Source organism: Amphiprion ocellaris, chromosome 22, assembly GCF_022539595.1.
Source record: "Amphiprion ocellaris isolate individual 3 ecotype Okinawa chromosome 22, ASM2253959v1, whole genome shotgun sequence".
Taxonomy (NCBI): Eukaryota; Metazoa; Chordata; class Actinopteri; family Pomacentridae; genus Amphiprion; species Amphiprion ocellaris.
Window position 1 is genome coordinate 26532555 of NC_072787.1, and position 19663 is coordinate 26552217.

The following is a 19663-nucleotide window of genomic DNA, read 5'->3' on the forward strand; positions in this document are numbered from 1 at the left end:
AAAAAGAAATGTTAAAAATGTTTCTTCAGAACATTCACATAAAAATCAACCAAAATCCAGCAAATTTTCCATGGGTAAAATTTACAAAAAAGTTTGAATTTGAGCAGGGGCCAGATACTTTTTCACAGCACTGTAGCTGTCGGATTCATCGTTTAAACAACTCTCAGGTTCCAAAAGTCTCAGGAGTCTCAGTAGTGTTTTAAAAAGAAAGTTCGCTGTAGAGAAGCTTCCAGTCATTACGCTGTTGAGACGTTGTAGAGACGTTGTTTTGCGTGGGTCAGTAGTGATCAGACGTCCACTCGTCTCCGTCCTGCTTCCTGTCCGGCTCTGATCCAACGTCAGCCAGAAACTGCTGCAATAATAACAGAGGTGAGGAGGTCTGGAGGGATGACTGCTGAGGTTTCTGCTCTTCCACCCTCTGTATGGTCGTGGTTGTGTGTCTGTGGTTGTGTGTCTGGTTGTGTGTGTGTGTGTGTGTGTGTGTGTGTGTGTGTGTGTGTGTGTGTGTGTGTGTGTGTGTGGTTGTGTGTGTGTGTCCCCCTCCCATCCTGCAGCCTACATCCACTCCAGCCAGATCATGGGATGGGGAGAGAAGGCCATTGAGATCCGCTCCGTGGAGACGGGACACCTCGATGGAGTTTTCATGCACAAGCGAGCTCAGCGACTGAAGTTCCTGTCAGAGAGAAACGACAAGGTGAGTCTGAACGCACCTGAATGTTCCTGAACATAGTGAACGTACCTGAACACACCTGAACATAGTGAACGTACCTGAACACACCTGAACACATCTGAACATAGTAGTAGAAGTAGTAGCAGTAGCAGCAATAATAGTGGTTGTAGTAAGAGTAGTGGTAATAGTAATAGTAGTAGTACTAGTAGTAGTAGCAATAGTAGTAGTGATACTAGCACTGGACATCTGTATTTCCTGCTGATGAATGTGAACTAAAGTATAAATAAATGAACTCAGAGTGAACTTGTGCTAAATTCTTCTTCTCCTCCTTCTCCTTCTTCTTCTTCTTCTTCTTCTCCTTCAGGTTTTCTTCGCCTCGGTTCGCTCTGGAGGCAGCAGCCAGGTCTTCTTCATGACCCTGAACAGGAGCTCCATGATGAACTGGTAACTCTGGAACATCTGGACAGCAGGAGGCCAGACGGAGTGTGTGTGTTTGTGTGTTTATGTGTGTTTGTGGAGGACAACGACAACAAGCTGCTGATGAACATCTGGACGAATCCAGCTGCCTCCAGGACTTCCTGCTGACGTTTCAGGACGAGCCGAGCGGCCTTCAGCCTCCACGTCTGAGCTCTGAGTAGCACATCGCTGACTTTCTGACGCGTTCACACCAGTAGCATCAGCCAGAAAAACACTTGAACTCATCACCAATCCAACAACAGGAGGAACAAGTTTGGAGAATATGGAGCCTCCAGAATGTGGAAGTCGGTCTTTTTATCTCCTGATCTGAGGCTGTAAAATCTGACAATCGAGACAGAAAAGTAGTGAAATCTGCAGTGAACCAAAAAATAATAAAACAAGCTGGTCAAAGAAATGATGCATTCAAGTGCAGACAGCTGAAAACCCAATAACTACGAAGTAACTGGGTTAAAAAAGATGGAAAAATGTACGAATATTTAAAGTTTTCTGTTTTAAACCAACAATATTTGACTTTAAAAAGCAGAAAATTGGCTCAGTTTTCCCTTTTATGTTTAAAACACACAACAACAAAAAAAGAAAATGGGTCCATTTTTAAATTTTTGTGTTTTAAACCTTCAATGTATTGAAGCCATTTTTGTTGTGGCTTTAAACCAAAAATTTATAAAACAGACAGAAAATTCAGATTGTTTTTAACAGGACACATTTTCAATTTTTCCATATTAAACGTATAAAAAAGAAAACAAAACAATCTCTGCTTTTTTGTTGTTGTCCGAAACCTAAAAAAACCCAGAAAATTAGGATCATTTTAGAGGTTTATTTTCTTAAACCAACCATGAAAAAAACTGAAAATGGGCCCATTTTATTGTTTCTGTTTTCCACCTGCAGTGATAAACAAAACAGAAAGTGGACCCATTTTTTTGTTTTTTTGGTTTTAAACCAAACATTTTTTACAATTTAAAAAAAACAATACGGGCCTGTTTTTTGCTTATTTTTTTTAAAGAATTAAACAAAAAACGATTTTTTTTTGTTCAAAATCTCCACTGAATTTTGCTTTTTTTTTTTTTCCCAAAATGACGTTAGTTTTTGTTCTTGAATTGGAAATGACTTACAGATCCTCCACAGAGCACCACGCCTGACCTGAGTTTTATTATTCTTGTGATTCTGACAGAATTAATTTTCTGTTTTCTAGCTGCTAATGAATCCCAGACGACGATCCTGACATTCAGACCTCGATTGTTGCTGCTAGCCGGATGTGTTCTAGACGGATGTAGCAAATTTTTTTAAAAAAAGGTGGTGAAAAGTCAGAAACGTGGCGGTGTGAACACTGGAGATTGAAGCAGCCGGAGATGAAACTGGGAGTTTGTAGATATGGAACCACTAGACTAGAGCGTTTTTACTTCCTGTTTTCCTGTAAATACCCACTTCGATGTTATGGACGGAAGCAGGTGAGGACGCAGAAGAAGAAAAAAATGATGCTTTTCTTTGCCTTTTTCTGTTTTTAGTTTCTTCGCATGTTTAACCACCTGTTCTGTAGATCGGAGGCAATACGCTGCAGGGTTCTAGGAAAAACCCCCAAGCTTTTTGTTTTCCTTTTTCTCCCAACACTGAGCTGTTAAAGTGAAAGCGTTTTCTGGAGAGAGTCACACGTTTAATGTTCCTTTATGCACAGCGTAGCTTCATGACTGGACTCATCTTTTACTGGATCTTGTTTTGTCTGGCGGTGGAGGTTTGATTTAAGGCCAGCTGAAGCCTTTTACATGTGCAGGATGATCCACACCCTGTGAATAAAGGTCAGGAGGCACAAACCATAGAGCAGAAGATATATATACTGTAAGAACTTTCATTATTCCGATGATATCTTACCGATCGTTTTAGAGAAAGACAAAAAAAAGTCACTTATTAAAGCTTAGCCGTCTTTCTACAGAATAGAGAACATAGTTATAAGGATTTCTAAAAAAGACAAGACAATGTTTTTATTGTGGTATTATTTGTATTTCAATTTTTGTACGTATCAAGACTGTGAACGTGTGTGAGTGTGTGTCGGAGTGTGTAGCCGAGCAGGTGTGTGTGTGTGTGTGTGTGTGTGTGTGTGTGTGTGTGTGTGTGTGTGTGTGTGTGTGTGTGTGTGTGTGTGTGTGTGTGTGTGTGTGTGTGCAGGTGTGTGTGTGTGTGTGTGTGCAGGTGTGCGACATGCATGTGGGTGTATGTGTCCACCTCGTCTGAATCACTGGAAAAGACAACCTCAAACCTGGTAACACACATCTGTGATGTTGGGAATTCTACAATAAATGTCCTCTCCTTGTACAGCAGCGACCCCAGCCCCGCTGTCCTTCTTCACACCTGATTTACACCAAACACCTGTCCAAACACCTGTCCAAAAGGGACCAAAAACTGTCCAAAACACCAATAAACCTTTACACAATTACTTCTAATTTGTCCATGTAGTTAAAACAGCTTTAAAATTGTACAAAATTACTTGAAACTTGTCCAAAAGTACCTAAAAAAAGGCGCATAATGGGTTCAAAATTAGTTTCAAAATGTCCAAAAGGACTTAAAATTGATCTAAAATGACTTGAAACAGTCTGAAATTGGCTAGACAATGTCCATAAATGACTGAAAACTTTCCAAAATACTTGAAACCTGTCCACAATTACTTCAAATGGCTTTGTAAGTATTGAGAATTACTTTAGATCTGTCCACAATTACTTCAAACTTGTCTGGATAATTAAAACAGGATTTATAATTGTCCAAAATTACTTTGATCTAAAATGACTTGAAACTGTCCAATTGTCCAAAAGTAGTGAAAGATTGTGTAAAATAGGTTCAAAGTTAGTTTCAGAATGTCAAAAAGACTGAAAACTGTCCAAAATTACTTTAAACTTGTCCACAATTACTTAAAACAGTCCAGTGTTGACTAAAAAGTAGTTAAAAACATTCTTTTGATCAGTTTGAATGGATAATTAGTTCAGGTTTTGGGATTAATTGTAGCCTTGTTTCCAAATATAAACAAGTGTGAGACCCACACAGCGTAAACATAATGCAGTTACACACTGAAATGTAAATGTGAAGTGTGATTATCAACTAAACTTTAATCACAATAATTAAATTTAAACTTAAAAACCCAACATTTAATATTTGCATGGATGTAAAATTAAAAATGTCCAGAAATTTATTTATCATTGACTAAAATTATTGAAAAGGAGGTCCAAAGTGACTTGAAATGTGTCCAAAATTAGCATACAATTGGCCAAATGATTCAAAACTTGTCGAAAGGAAATCAAAAGTTTTCGAAAAGAAATCAAAAGTTGTCCAAAATGGCTTTAACCCGCTGGAGTTGACGTATGCGCCTGCGCAGAAAAATCACAATGCATTTTCAGGTGACATGGTGAAGAGAAGGATGAAGGGTAAAGACGGATGCTGGACTGCCAGAAGGATCCGCTGTCCCACGCTGGTCCTGGCCTACAACAAGAACATGGGCAGGGTAGACCTGTCGGACCAGCTCATCCAGTACTACTCTGCCCACAGAAGAACGGCTCGCTGGTACAGGACATTGTTGCTGCACTTTCTGGACATTGCGTCAACGAACGCCTGCATCTTGCACCGTGAGCTGAGCAGCGTGACGTAGCTGGTGTGTCAGCTCTGTGACGTGGACATCGCTGGCACTCCCCAGAGCAGGAAAACCAACCACGTTCCTGTGGCCATCAACCAAGTGCCGGAGGCAAGTCACAGAGCCACCAAAGGCCGACTGAGGTGCAAACGATGCCACCTGGTGGACGAACTGAGGAGAGACACGCCCTGGAAGTGTCAGGTCTGTGATGTGCCTCTCTGTCTTGTGGGGAACAGAAACTGTTTTTTGCAGTGGCACAAGTAATTCCTGTGAAATCTTTTTGTAACACCTGATGATTTTGTAAATAGTTTCATGTGTGGTTTCTGCAGTAAAAAAAATCAAACTTTTTCCTTCTCTCAGATTCTGGGGGGGTGTTCTTGTTGGTTTTTTTTTTTTTTGGTTTTTTTTTGCAATTTTAGGTCCAGTGTGTTCATACACCATATCAAAATGAATAAATAATTGTAAAATCACACGCTAGGTTGTGCTGGGAAAAAAGACGCCAAGCAAGGCAAGGTAAACGGTTTTTAAGGTAAAATATAAAGGTACAATCAAAAGTGGTCAAAAATGGCCAATTGACCTCTAGAGCCTAAATTTGTCCAAACTCACTCAAAATAAGTCCAAAATGACTTGTCCAGAAACAGTAAAAAAAAAAAAAAAGATTTAAAATCATTAAAAATTGTCCAAAATGACTTAAAATTAGTTTGAATAGTTCAACCTGTCTGAAATTACGCAGATATTGTCCAGAAATAAGTAAAATGCGTTTTGAATGACATAAGTGTCCAAAAAGAGTTCAAGAATGTTCAAATTTGTCTGAACTGTGTAAAAAACATGTTTTTTTTATTGTCCAAAATGACCTAAAGATGGCAGTGTCCAAAATAAGTTAAAAATGTTCAGATTTGTCTGAACTGATTCAAATACTTAATATATTTTTAATTGTCCAAAATGACCTTAAGCTTGTTCAGAAATATAAAAAAAGATCAAATTTAAAAGTAAATGTCCAAAATTGCTTAAGACTTGTTCAGATAGTTAAGCTGTCCAAAATGACTCAAACATTGTCCAGAATTAGGTAAAATCTAATTAAAATTAAAATAAAAGTGTCCAAAAATAAGTTTAAAAAAAAAGTAAAATATTCAAATTGAGTTAAAATTTTGCGAACTTACTAAAAAAAATTTAATGTCCAGAATGACTTTAAACTTGTCCGGAAGGAGTAAACAATTGTTCCAAATTTTTCAGATGTTATCGAGAATTTATATTTTTAAAAAAAGTCTTTAAAATGAGATAAAAGTGTTCAAACAAATCGAAAATTTTTCAATCTGAGACAAAATTTCCTGAAATTGCCTCAAAATGCTGGACTAATCCAGAAACAAAAGCCTGACGTCTACAGTAGGTGCCGGGTTGCCATGTCCGCCTCCAACCTGGCATCCCTGCACAGTCTGTGTGGCTGTGTTTAAAATGACATAAAAGTAAAAAATTGGCCTGACTCAAAATTTGTGAAATACGTAAATAAATAATACAGAATGACTTGTCCAGAAACAGAAAAACAAAAAATAATAAATAAATAAAATATCAAAAATTTGTAAAAATTGTCCAGAATGACTTAAAACTTGTTCAACATTACTTAGATATTGTCCAGAATGAAGTAAATGTGTATAAGAGGACATAAAAGTGTCCAAAATAATCAAATTGTCTCAACTGAGTATATATATATATATATATATATATATATATATATATATATATATATATATATATATATATATATATATATATATATATATATATATATATATATATATATAAAATATGTCAAGAATGAGTAAATATTTGATCACAGTTGGTTAAAAAAATGTCCAAAATGACTTAAAGCTTGTTCAGATAGTTAAATCTGTCCAAAATTATTCAAATATTGTCCAGAATGAAGTAAAATGTGTTTTAAATTACGTGAAAGTGTCCAAATTTATTTCAAATTTTCCTGAACTCACTGAAAATTAGTTTTTCCAAAAAAAAAAAAGGGCCAAAGCTAGTTAAAAGGTTTTTAAGATGAAATAAAAGTATTTAAAATATAAAAAAAGAAAAAAAAATATTCAAATTGAGCTAAAATTTCCTTAAATTGCCTCAAAATGCCCGGCTGATCCAGAACCGGCAGCCAAAAGACGGAAACAAAAGCCTGCACGGATACAGAGTGATGTCTTCGGCAGGTGCCGGGTTGCCATGTCTACCTCCAACCTGGCATCCCTTCACAGTCTCTGTGGCTGTGGCCGGGTTGCCATGTCGGCCTCCAACCTGGCATCCCTTTCTGCCCTCCCGGAACACATAAACGCCCCGCCCCCTCCTGCTTCCTCTACGCTGCTGCAGTAAAGTTGGCCGCGCCTGCGCACTCTCGGTCCTCTTTTTCTTGGAAGGTAAGTGTGGCATGGCGCGTGTTTCTGCCTCGGGGGGATAAACGGAGGACTTTATCGGTTTTTAAGTGCGTCGATTGCGGATTGAGAGGTACTAAAAGTAGCCGTGTATCGGTTTGACGGGCCGGAGAAATAGTTGTGCGGTTTCCCGGTGGATGTGCTCGGCGGCGGGGCAGGGTGTGGGGGTCCATGTTCGGAGTATCAGGCTCAATCAAAGGGACATGCGGCCTTCTGCGGCGCGGTCGGTGGAAGTCGCTTGTCATCCTCCGCGCTAGCGTCGGTACCCGGTAAAAATCCGCCCCGCACTCGTCGCCCGACCACTTTGTGTTGACGATCGGTGCGAAATAACGGCCCCTTCACCGGCCGTTGTCGACTGAGTGTCAATCTTTGTATGTGGACGGAGCTGAATGGACGGCTAGCACGGTTAGCATTGCATTAGCAGTCGCATAACGATGTTTGTGGAGCGGCGGCTGCCCCGGTTGGCCTCTCGGAAACCTCCCGGTACCGTAAGACGATCTAAATATAGCCGACATGTCGTTTTAAACCGAAGCATCCGCGCTAACTTCGGCTAATTTTAACGGGTGTCGCGTTATCGCCGAGTCTAACCGTTAACTGCTGCTCCAGTGAGCGCGAGGCCGGCTAACATGTTGAAGCTAAAGTGTAGAAAATTAGCCCGTTAATCCGCACCGGGAGCCCGTTTTGTCCGGTAACTTAACGGTTATGTGACGTTAGGTCGGTTCGAGGCGGTGTTTTGCTAACAGACGCAGCGGTTGAGATAAGAACAGACTGGGGGATGTGGAGTGTCGCAGCCGCCCAGCCTCGTGTTGGAGCGGCCGGTCGGTCCGAGCCTCCACGTTTCTATTTATTACTCACACCGGAGGAGCCCGGAGGTCTGCCAAAAACCCACCGATCTGCCTGTCAGTGCTCTTTACTGTACCTAGCTGATCATATGTGGGTCAAACAGCCGTAAACAAATCATCTATGGCACTTTTTTCCTGCTCTGGGGGCCCCAATTAGAGCCAATTCAGGTGTATTTACCTGTTGAAATAGCTTTAAAAGACCAAATAATGCAGGCACAAACCGATTATGCTGCTTGTTTCAGCTCTGATGCTCCGTTTATTGTACGTAGCTGATTTTATGTGTGTTAAACAAGTAATATGTGTCAGTTTACCTGCTCTGTGACCTAAGTTACAGCCAATCCAGGTGTTTTTAGCTGTTAAAATAGCTTCTAAATTTGAAATAATGCACTTTAAATCAGCCAAAATGTGACTGCGGCTTGTTAAGGCTCTGACGCCCATTTTATTGTACGTAGCTAATTATATGTGGGTCAAACAGCCATAAACAAATAATGTGTCACGTTACCAGCTCTGTACCCTAAACTGTAACCAGTCCAGGTGTTTTAAGCTGTTAAAAAACTTTTAAATGCAAAATAGTGCACTTTAAATCAGCCGCAAAGTGTCTGTGCTGCTTTTTACAGCTCTATACTGTACACAGCTGATTATCTGTGTCACTTTACCTGCTTTGTGACCTAAATTACAACCAGTCCAGGTGTTTTTACCTGTTAAAATAGCTTTTGAATTCTAAATAATGCACTTTGAGTCAGCCAAAACGTGGCTGTGTTGCTTGTTACAGCCTCTATACTGTTTATAGCTGATTATGTCAGTCATATAGTCATAAACAAATCATCTGTCACGTTATATGCCTTCTGACATAAGTTGCAACCATTACAAGTGTTTTTACCTGTTAAAGTAGCTTCTAAATTTATAATATTGCACTTTAAAGCCACCAAAAAGTGACTGTGCTGCTCAGTTTTTTGTATGTAGCTGATTAAATGTGTGTTAAACAGATTATCTGTCACTCTACCTGCTTTTTGACCTAAATTACATCCAATCCAGGTGTTTTTACCTGATAAAATAGCTTGAAAGGACCAATTTATGCACTTTAAAACTTCGGCTTTATTGTGTATGTCTCGCTGACATGTGTTACCTTTTACTCGCCTTTATGTAAACATCCCTCACTAATCCTCGTTAAATCTCAGAACTTGTTTCAGCAGCTTTACATCTGTCGCTTAAGTAATTGTACAAACACAACGTGCAAAGATTTCTCTGCTCTACATGGATTTGATTTCCTCCTAATTGGCATTTTTCAGCTATAAATGACTAATTTATTCCTGTAATTTAACCACAATCTGCTTTATTTGGTATTAAAGTGAATATCTTTGGGGGTTTTGGTCAAACAAAGCAGGAAGACACTTCCATGGAGTCTGGACAACTTTCTCATTCATCAGGATTATATTAGAACGATTATAGCTTGTATTGGAGATTATTGTTATAATTTATGCATGAAACTCATCAATTACAGTGTTTGTGTAGATTGTCAGTCATCCAGGTCGCGGTACGTGAGATGAGAGGTGAAAAGTCTTAAAAAATAAAAAAAATAGGAGCTCTTAGGATTAATTATGGCCTAGTTTCCAAATATAGATGAAGTATGAGACACATACAGCTTCAACATATTTAACCTGTAATGTAAATGTCATGTCTGGTTATTAACTAGTAACTTTAGTCACAATTATACGCTTAACTGGAACTTAAATGGACAAAATTGAACATTTGAATAGGTGTTTGACTCAAAAGCCGCTGGAGACATTTTTATTCATGGAAATTTAGTTTTTAGCAGATTATCTCTTCGTGACGAGACATCTGACTGAATTGAATTTGCAAAACAACGACTAAACTTTACATTTTTATCCAAATGTCCTGATATTAAAAGTAGCAGAGTTCACTTTGGGACTCGGTAAAATCTACAAGCAGCTAAAGTCGGTTGTAACTGTTAAAAACTGTTTAATTAACTAGAATTGGTTAGATTTTTAAAAGTAGATATTTCATTTTTGACCCATGAAACAACAAAAAAACATTAAAACTGGGGACTTGGGTGGGATTTAGGCGTTTTTAGCGGATTTCGCTCGAGGTTTTGACGAAGTTTTAACTACAAAACGTCCTGCAACCGGCTGTTTTCATCGTAGAATTTGCGTCAAGGATTCAACGGATCGGTTGTTTGGTTTCAGAACTGTTAAAAACTAGTTAAACATCAATTCCTGCTGCCTGCTACATATTTAGGTCACACGATTTGGTATCTGTACATAAAGTACACATGTATAACACACGGCCGTGGTCAGTACAGGGTCATTTAGTTTGTGGGTACATCTATATTAAATGGACACATTCTATATTCCCATGATTTCAGCCACAAATTTTGTCAAGATGTGATCCGTATGAAACCACACAGCGCCTGAGCAGCTTGTAGAGTACTACACACTCTGAGTGCTTTTCTTGTTTTAGAATTGGATCAATCTTACAAGTTGTCATCCAGATTTTCCTTGTTTTGTAGTATTTCACATTTATTATATTTAGTGAAACACTGGAACCAGTTTTGACTAATTTTAACGATCTAGACAAGTTTCAAGTCATTCTGGACCATTTTTGCTTCCTTTGGACAAATTTTGGACCGTTTGTAGCTGTAGTTGGTCAATTTTAAACAAAGTCATTTTGGCCAATATTGAGTCCTTTTGGACAGTGTGAAGCCAGTTTTGGACAGTTTCTAACTATTTTAAACTTATTTTGGATAAATTCTAACAAACTTTGTATAGTTTTGGCGCCTTTAGGACAAATTGTGAGTCCTGTTGGTCAATCTTTAACATGTCATTTCAGACAGTTTTCTAGCCCTATTGCACAAATCTTAACTAATTTTGGACAAGCTGTAACACATTTTGCACAATTTTAGAACCGTTTAGGACTGTCTTAACTATCAAGACAAGTTTAAAGTCATTGTGGCCAATTTTTAGGTCATTTTAGACAGTTTGAAATGTTTGTAACTCCATTGGGATGAATTGACAGTCCTCTTGGAAAAAATCAGATAATTTTGGACAGATTTCAAGTCATTTCGGACAATAATTAATTTAGGATTTAGCTGAGAAGTGTAGGTTATTTTAAAGGAATTCTCATGAAAACGCTGTAACAGCAAGCTGGTGTAGTGTTTAGCATTAATAGGAGTAGAGCGTGGGCTTTGTTTTTGTGACTTTTCTTCAGACTTTCTGGCCGGTTCATTGACGTCTGACTGTCTCTGCAGCGCCCCGACCCATCGCACCATGGCAGATCCCGATCTTGACTTCCAGACTGGCGAGTCTGGTGCCTCCGCCACCTACCCCATGCAGTGCTCCGCCCTGCGCAAGAACGGCTACGTGGTGCTGAAGGGACGTCCCTGCAAAATCGTGGAGATGTCCACCTCCAAGACCGGCAAGCACGGACATGCCAAGGTAGACTCGTCCTCCGATACCCCGCTTCATAAGTTCGGGATCAGTAAAATATGTCTTTGTGATTGGACCGTACACACTGACATAAGTGGGTCAACAATGACCCTTATTAGAATGAATGTGTCTTTTATACCATTTTTTTGTCATTTTGGTTAGAATTAATCATTTGTATTATTGTTTGTATTACATTTTTGTCCACACAAGAAAGATTTCATGTTTGAAATATGTTTATTTTTCACTTTATATCAGATTTTGAACATTTTAAAGATAATAATTACTTAAAAGTTTCCCTTAAAAAATTCATTTAAAATGATTGGCAAATATTTTCCAAAAATGAGTAAAAATCTTTCAAAAAATCCTAAAAATATCTACAATGATTATATATACATCAGTGAAACTTGTAATTTTTTCTTGAACATTTCTTTTTTTCGCCAAAAAAATGTTCAAAAATTTCCTGAAAATGTGGACATAAGTAGTTTCACTGTGAATATATTATTATTTTCCACATTTTCAAACGTTAAAACGGGTCAGTTTGACCCACAGGACGACACGAGGGTTAAATCTGAATTCTAAAAACTTACCCTAAAGGAAAGGAAAGTTTTTCAATGCTCTAGCATATTTTCTAAAAATGAAAAATGTCTGATATTTGACAGATTTTTGTCCGGGTGTGTAAACTTGTGAGCAGCGTTGTGAGTTTGAAACGGGTCTTTCTGAGGGGAACTAACCTGACGTCATCTGGCAGAGACGTGAAGCTCAGATCTCAGGTTTCACAGCAGCCTGATCCAAGCTTTTACTGCAGTCTTATCTTTTTCTTTAAACACCACGTGCACTTTGGTCGCAGTAAATGTGGGGGAAAAACCAAAGATAAAGGCTTTTTGAAGCCGTCAGCGCTTATTTAGTGTCTGAAAATGTGCAAAAATCACAAAATGCTGCACTTTTTCCTCATAGAATCCCTCTCTACCTGCCTTCTAGATACTAATTTAACACATTAAAATGAATAAAATTCTGTTTTAACATCAAATTTTGGAACTAAAAGCCTCGCTGGTGGTAGATTTGCTGTCTTTAGTCGCACGTTGCTGTCTGTTTCATGTCAGTTTTCTTTCGTTTCCCTGCAGGTCAACCTGGTCGGCATCGATATCTTCACCAACAAGAAGTATGAAGATATGTGCCCCTCCACCCACAACATGGATGTTCCCTCCATCAAGAGGATAGACTATCAGGTATGCAGACATCTCTGGAACTTTGCAGTGAGAAGCACTCGGCTGGTAACTCGGTTAGAAGCCACATGTGACCGCCGTCATGTGCTGCAATTTGTTTAAAAGCTCGGCGACAGAAACGGAAACAGTGACGGCGTGTTTGTTTCCACTTATTGCCTCAAATAGTGACTCACAGCAGCTGAAAATATTCCCCAGACTTGGACTTAGTTTAGTTATAACCGGCTCAGAGAGGCAGCGTTAAAATGTGTGGAGGTAAAGCAGAAACATCCTCAGTTAGTGGATGTTTATTTCACAATTATCAATTATTATCATGATTAGATTAGTTATTTGGTGTGTAAAATGTTAGAAAACTGTGAAAAATCGCCCAAAATATCGTCCTCGAATGTCTTGTTTCTTTGAAAGATGTCAATTTACCGAGTAAAGATGCAGATAAAAGCATCAAAAATCACCTTTTTCACTGTTTAACTGGTAAAATCAAACAAGCAGTCGTGTTTTCTTTACTCTCTAGTGAACTGACTGTCAACAAAACCAGAAAATACTCAAGAGTTTTGGCTTTTGGGGTTTTTTTTTTATAGTTGGTTAGCAGCTCAAACCACAAACTAAATCTGCTATAAGTGGTCGTGCTAACAGGGCTGGCAAAGTCATTTTAGTTCAGCCCAGTTTGATCTCTAGTGACCGGTAAAATCATCCCATAATAACCAATAAATAACCACAACTCCACATGTTTTCTTTATTTTAGTGCAAAAAAATACATTCTGAAAATGTTCACATTAAAACATCATGAACAACCTGGAATTTGTTGAGAAAAATAAATTCAGTTTCAACAACATTATTTCTCAGTTTATCATTTCCACATTACAACTAACAGATCTACAAAGGAACACAACATTTAGTCATCTGGAACTGAATGATGTAGTATTTTACTTTAAAAAGACAAAAAACAACAAAAACAAGACACAATATTACAAAAATGAGACGTAAAACGACAAAAGAACAATCTAATGTTTTACTTTCTGATCAAAACAACTTGTCACAGTGTAGAAATGATTTTCAATTTATAGTTTTACTAATTTACAATCTGTAGTTAATGTCTTCTCTGTAACTTTTACACTTTGAGGACCGCTTTTGGCCCACATGCCGCATGTTGGACACCCTTGTGTTAGAATAAACAGTTTGTATTGGGTTGCGTTGACGTTCAGCAGCAGATGTACATTTCTATCTCTATTTGAGGATATTTTAGAGTTTCCTCCTCCTGACCTGAGCTGCTGCAGCCTTTATATGCTAACCTGTTAGCTCAGCTGATTGTAAAACGTCAAACCATCGTTCCAGGAGCAGGATCAGGTGTGTTTTTGGACTTTTAGTTTCTCAGAGCCACCTGCAGTTTCTCCTCACGTCAGGTTCTTCCTTAAATATCCCCCGACGTCACACCAGGCCGAGACTTTGGGCTTTAATCGACTCGTGTTTCCTGTTTCTGAGCATCTCTGAGTCTTTATATGAAAGAAGATAAACAGCAAATGAGGGCGAGGAGCCGGCATGAGTCAGCAGGTGAATTATTGATCCGCTCAAACTCAACAACAGACAAGAAGAAACGCCAGTAAATATTATCAGCTAAAAGTCAAGCCTTCATGAGTTATCTGGTGACATCTGAGTGGTTTTTAGTGCAGATTTATGAGGGTTTACTTTTAGCTGAAGCATTTTAAATTAACCTTTTCATCTTTAAAATCTTCTTTCACCAACTTTCAATCTGTTTCCCTTCAAATGACCCAAGATTTATGGGCGGTATTTTGATTTTAATATAAAAAAAAATGACTAATTTCCACCTCTGATATAAAGATTTCCTGTTTATATCATCATAAACTATCTGTGCAACCATTTAACTATAAAAGGAAGCAAAACATTCGATTAATTCTTCATTACATGTGCAGTTTTTTTATTTCCTCTCCACATCAAACAGGTTTCATGTTCAGAAAGTTTCCAAACATGAGCAAAAACGTTCCAAAACACAGCAAATATATTTACGTGCATTTTTCCACTTTTTTACAGAAATGCCTCGTCTTCAAAATCTTCTTTGACCAACTTTCAAGCTGTTTCTCCACTAATGACCCAGGATTTATGGGCGTATTTTGATTTTTATACAAAAAACGACTAATTTCCACCTCAAATTTAAAGGTTTCCTGTTTTTAGCATCACAAACTGTGTATCTGTGCAACAATTTAACTATAAAAGGAAGCAAAACACTCGATTTATTCTCCATTGTGTGCAGTTTTTTTATTTTAAGAGGAAATTTTAAAAAAAAAAGAATTTTCGTGTCCAAAAAATAAATTGCATGTTTTACGTCTTTTGTGGTTTTCTATCAAGACACATGAGGCCTGGCGGGTTTAAAGCACTAAAAATCAAATTAACTTGTGAAGAAAAACACAAAAATACCATAAATACAGATTTTTTTAAAAAGCAGATTTTCCGGTTGTCTTTCACCAGTTTTTTTTTTTGTTTTGTTTTTTTAAGAAAAAATCATTTTACAAGTGTAGAAATCAACTGAAGATGGTAAATAGTTCGTTTTTACTCGTAGTTTATGAAAGTTTGAAGATATTTCATGCATTTTCAAGTCCTGTTTGTCCCTTTCTCCTTGAAGCTCCGGCTTCGTAACGCTTCTTAAACCACAAATAAACACTGTATGTTATGCATTTGAAGGGTTTGGAAGCAGAGTCCCTCAGATTGTTGTGTAAACGTTTTTATTTTTGTTTTTCCCCTGCAGCTGGTCAACATCAACGAGGGCTACATGTCCTTGATGAGCGACAACGGAGACATCAGAGAGGACCTCCGCGTCCCTGACAACGACGTTGGCAGGGAAATCGAGACAAAGTTCGAGGCGGGCGACGAATTTATGGTGAGTTTTCTCCTTCAGAGGCAGGAAGTCGATGGAATTCATGAATTATCTGGTTAACTTGGTGCCATCTGAGTGGTTTTAATGCACATTTATGAGGGTTTCCTTCAGCTGAAGTGTTTTCAATGAACCTTTTTGTCTTTAAAATCTTCTTTCATCAACTTTCAGTCTATTTCTCCACTAATGGCCCAATATTTATGTCCAGTACTTTGATTTTTATGCAAAAAAAAAGATTCTGAATGGAACCAAATGGTTGTAAAAAAAAAAAAAAATAATAATCTATTTTAGTCAGAAAACGTGAATCCCAAACTAGGAACATCTGAATTTCTGCTCATTTAATTTGGTTTTTAAAAGCTGCAGCTGATAATTTTTTATAATAAACATGTTTTTTTTTATTAGAATATCGTCACATTTCCACCTGTCAGACAGTTAAAACTCCACTAAATGTTTAATTTTCCATGTTTAACTGTTATAGAGTTGATTTTAAATGGATTAATGTGACTGGAAACAACTTTTTAACTACTGGATTAGTTAAATAATCAACAGAAGAACTAATAGAGCAGCTGGAGTCGATAACCAGCAGATTTAAACACGTTAATGAAGCTGTTTTGTCATCATTCTGTACTTTAGAACCACTATAAGTGAATAAATTCTAGTCAGAAAAAGCTAAAAGCTGCAGATTAATGTTTGTAAACTTCAGTTTCTGACTCAGAGTGATGAAAACTTCACTGAAAAGAACACAAGTGAGCCGATAGAGTTGATAAAATGAGTTGTGAGGTTCAGAAATTAAACATCGGTTGGAGCTTTGAGCTCCTGTGATGGTTCTAAGGAGGTAAAGGTTATTTAAGAAGGATTTTAATAAGTCAGACGCCACAAAAACACTATTTAAAGAAGAACAACTGACCAAAAGTCACCTTATCTGCAACTTTTTCAGTTTTCTTTACCATTTAACAGTTGGAAGTCGATGAATTTGCACTTTTAGACGGACTGTGCGTCCAGATTTAGAGCAGCAGGAGCTCCGTGTTGAATTTCACATGATTGACTCGAGCACGTTGCGTGTCGCCCACAGGTCACCGTGATTTCTGCCATGGGGGAGGAATGTGCTGTCGCTACCAAGGTCCTGGCCAGCAAATAGGGAGACGACGGACTTTGCTGCCCGGGCAACAAGCACCACCCACAACCAGTCTCTTTGCATTGTCATTGGTTCTGTCACCAAAGCGTCGGCCTTCACAGACAACCTCAAATCATTCTGTTGTGATTTCTCTCATCATTGATCTTTTTATTTTCCTCCTCCCTCCCCCCCGTCCCCACCCCGTTTTCTTTTTAATTTCTTTTCTCTGTTCCATTTGCTGTTGGGAATGTTCCACTGCAGCTCGCTGCGTGGTCCTCTGCCTGATCACTGAGGTTCTGTTTGGTAACAATCTACTTTATATAAAAACGACTTCAAAAAAACACACACATAGCGATCGGTTGCTCATTCCTGCTTATTTTGCCTTCAAAGTGTTGGTTTTGCCACTCACATTCCTGAATGTTGAAATAACACCGGGGATTCAGCTTTTGTATGATTATTTTTTATATTCTTTAGATTGAATATAGCAGGTCTAAAGCCTTTTAGAGGGGAAGGGGAGCGGGGAGGGGAGTTTTTGAGTTGTTAAAGCAGCGGGAGGGGGAGGGTTCATCCCCTGCAGATAGTGAATCTGGTTTAGGTCGGCCCTCTAGCAGCCATACAGCTTTCCGGCATGGCCTTTCCTCTGGTTCCCGAGTGGATTTCTGGGTGCGACGAGGTCCGTGGGATTGGTGGTGGCGTCGGCTAGCACTTACGAGCACTTGAGGTCCACCCCAGCATGTCAAAGCTCTAAAAACCCAAGAAAAGAGATTTTGTTTTTTTTTTTCTTTTTTTCTACCCCCCACCCCCACCACTTTGCCCCCCAATTTTCAAGAAGAACAGAAACAAACTTCAGTGATTTAACCCTCGTGATGCCAGTCTCTTGTCTGTGTAGAAGTTGGAGGGGCGTCGAGGGTCCTCTCGCCCCGCTGGACGCCCCCGGCCGTCATCCCCCAAAACAAAAAGGAGAGTTGTGTTTCGTTTTTTCGAGAGAGAGAGAGAGTGTGTAGCGGTGTGGGCCTCCGAAATGCGCGAGGCGGTTTGCAGTGAGGTGTGTGTTTTCTTTTCGAGGGACTCGATCGGGTTGGGGAGGGTGGTAGAGTTGCAAACTTTTTTGTTCACTCGAGGCCTTTGTCACCTGACTGGAGATGGCAAAATAAAACGATGAAACAAATGGACAAAAATTGCAAACGGTGTCTGGTTTTCTGTCTCTGAACCAAACATTTAGGACGTTCCCAGCTATAGTCAGTCAGATGCCGTCTAAAATATATTTATGGGACAAAAAGGCAAAATTTGATCAATCTTGAAGGAATTTCTGTTCAGAACAGCAAAATTCCATAAAATTTTTTTAAAAAGTAAAAAGGTAAAAAAAACTGCTGGGGGCCCTTGACTTAGATCGGAATTTCTGTTCCTACGACACGATGCAACTCGATTTTTGCCTTAAGTTGGAACTCGCATAGTGTGACATCCAGAGAATGTAAACAAAGCCGTCTTATAGCTGCGTGACAACCTATTCGTCCGCTCCGCTCGCCAACTAGTTCCTACAACAAATTAGTTTTAACGTCACAAACGCCATACGTCAGAATGATGAAACAAGACTTTATGAATTGATGGGAGATGGCAACATAACCATGAAACGCCGTAAGTTGACGTCATAAACCGAGAACCTACTGCATATGATGCATTACTAAAAAATGTATCCATTAAAATTCTTTTCTCGACTCTCGATCCTCTACAGTGGTGGTCCCCAGCCACGGGAAGTACAGGAGGTCCTCAGTTTACGACGTCCTCGACCTACGGCGTTACGTCGGAACTGTCAGAGGAACTAGTTGGCGAGCGGAGTGCATGAATACGTCGTCACGCGGCTATAAGACGGCTTTGTTTCCATTCTCCGGTTGTACACCACCTTGGATTGTGCTACATTCGCTATTTGCTCTTCATTATGGCTCCCAAGCACAAGTCAGACTCTTCTGATGGAGTTCTGACATACGGAGAAAATTGACTTACGTCGGGCCATAGGAACGAAACTCCAACGTAAGTCGGACCACAAATACAACTTCAACTATTTTAATCCTGAATGAGGTTCTTTTTGCCAGAAAAACAAAATGACATTAAATTTATCAAAATGCAGTGTCTTAAAAAGTAGAAAAGCAATAACATACATTTGCAATAAATTACTAAAAATATTACAGAAAATAAGATAAAATATGACCTGAATAGAATACTGGAAATGATACTGAGGGAATTTTACACATGATAATGAAATATTGAACATAAAAATTTGAATATCACACCTAAAAAAATGAAATACTGCACATTTCATCGACTTCTTGCACATAAAAGTGAAATATTTCGGTTTAATTGAAATACTGGAACGGATTTCACACAAAATTTGTGAATTGCTTGACTATCGTTCATGTGGAGGCTAAAAATTAAAATATACATGAAAACCCAGCAGATCCGAGGGTTTCCTGGATCTCTTTGTCTTTCTCTGTGTGTTATCTTTTGTTTTATACTATTTTTCGGTGTCTTAGGTTCCTCAGAGGCTCCTTTTATCGTCCTGTCCTGTAAAACCGGAGCATCTCGTGTTGTTTTTGAGTTTGAAGTCAGTGGGAACGCCTCAAACTGAACATGAATCACCGAGCTGCTGCATTTCTGATCGCTGAGCCATGGCTCCTCTGACTCATCCAGACGCTTTTATTTCCTCTTTGTGTGGCGAAGCGTCCGAGGCCCGCAGGTTGTCAATGGTTGACCAGGATCAGCAGCTTTATTATCAGGGCGTGTTTGGGCTGCAGGTGACCTTTGGAGTGTTTAAACCACAGCTCTGACATACGGAGAAGTTACAGGGCCAAATTACTAAAATAAATCCACAAGTAACAGTAAAAATATAAAGACAAATAAGTAAAATAAAAAATAAATAATGTGGCAATATAAAGTAATATTAATCAATAAATGAATCCATTAAAAAAACAGCCAAAAAAGTAGAAATATAAAG

At 38.7% G+C, this 19663-nt stretch overlaps 2 protein-coding genes across 13 annotated transcripts in view; both read left to right on the forward strand.

Moving 5' to 3' along the window:
* Positions 1-3456, forward strand: part of tnikb (TRAF2 and NCK interacting kinase b) — a 68485-nt gene extending 65029 nt beyond the window's left edge. For all 10 annotated transcript variants that reach the window (XM_035958520.2, XM_035958509.2, XM_055007216.1 and 7 more), the window contains 2 exons: positions 555-694; positions 1035-3456. In XM_035958520.2, the coding sequence (XP_035814413.1) occupies positions 555-694; positions 1035-1118 (224 nt within the window). In that variant the 3' untranslated portion in view covers positions 1119-3456. The remainder of the gene's footprint in view (positions 1-554; positions 695-1034) is intronic.
* Positions 3457-7038: 3582 nt separating this feature from the next.
* On the forward strand, positions 7039-17859 carry eif5a (eukaryotic translation initiation factor 5A). 3 transcript variants are annotated; one of them, XM_023292984.3, is made up of 5 exons: positions 7039-7156; positions 11279-11465; positions 12578-12682; positions 15435-15566; positions 16633-17859. In XM_023292984.3, the coding sequence occupies exons 2-5, from the start codon at positions 11298-11300 to the stop codon at positions 16696-16698; spliced, it is 471 nt and encodes a 156-aa protein (XP_023148752.1). In that variant the 5' UTR covers positions 7039-7156; positions 11279-11297; the 3' UTR covers positions 16699-17859. The 3 variants fall into 3 exon arrangements, with proteins under 3 accessions (XP_023148752.1, XP_023148750.1, XP_023148751.1); XM_023292982.1 differs by lacking the exon at positions 7039-7156 and adding an exon at positions 7328-7440; XM_023292983.1 differs by lacking the exon at positions 7039-7156 and adding an exon at positions 7530-7576.
* The last annotated feature ends 1804 nt before the right edge of the window (positions 17860-19663 follow it).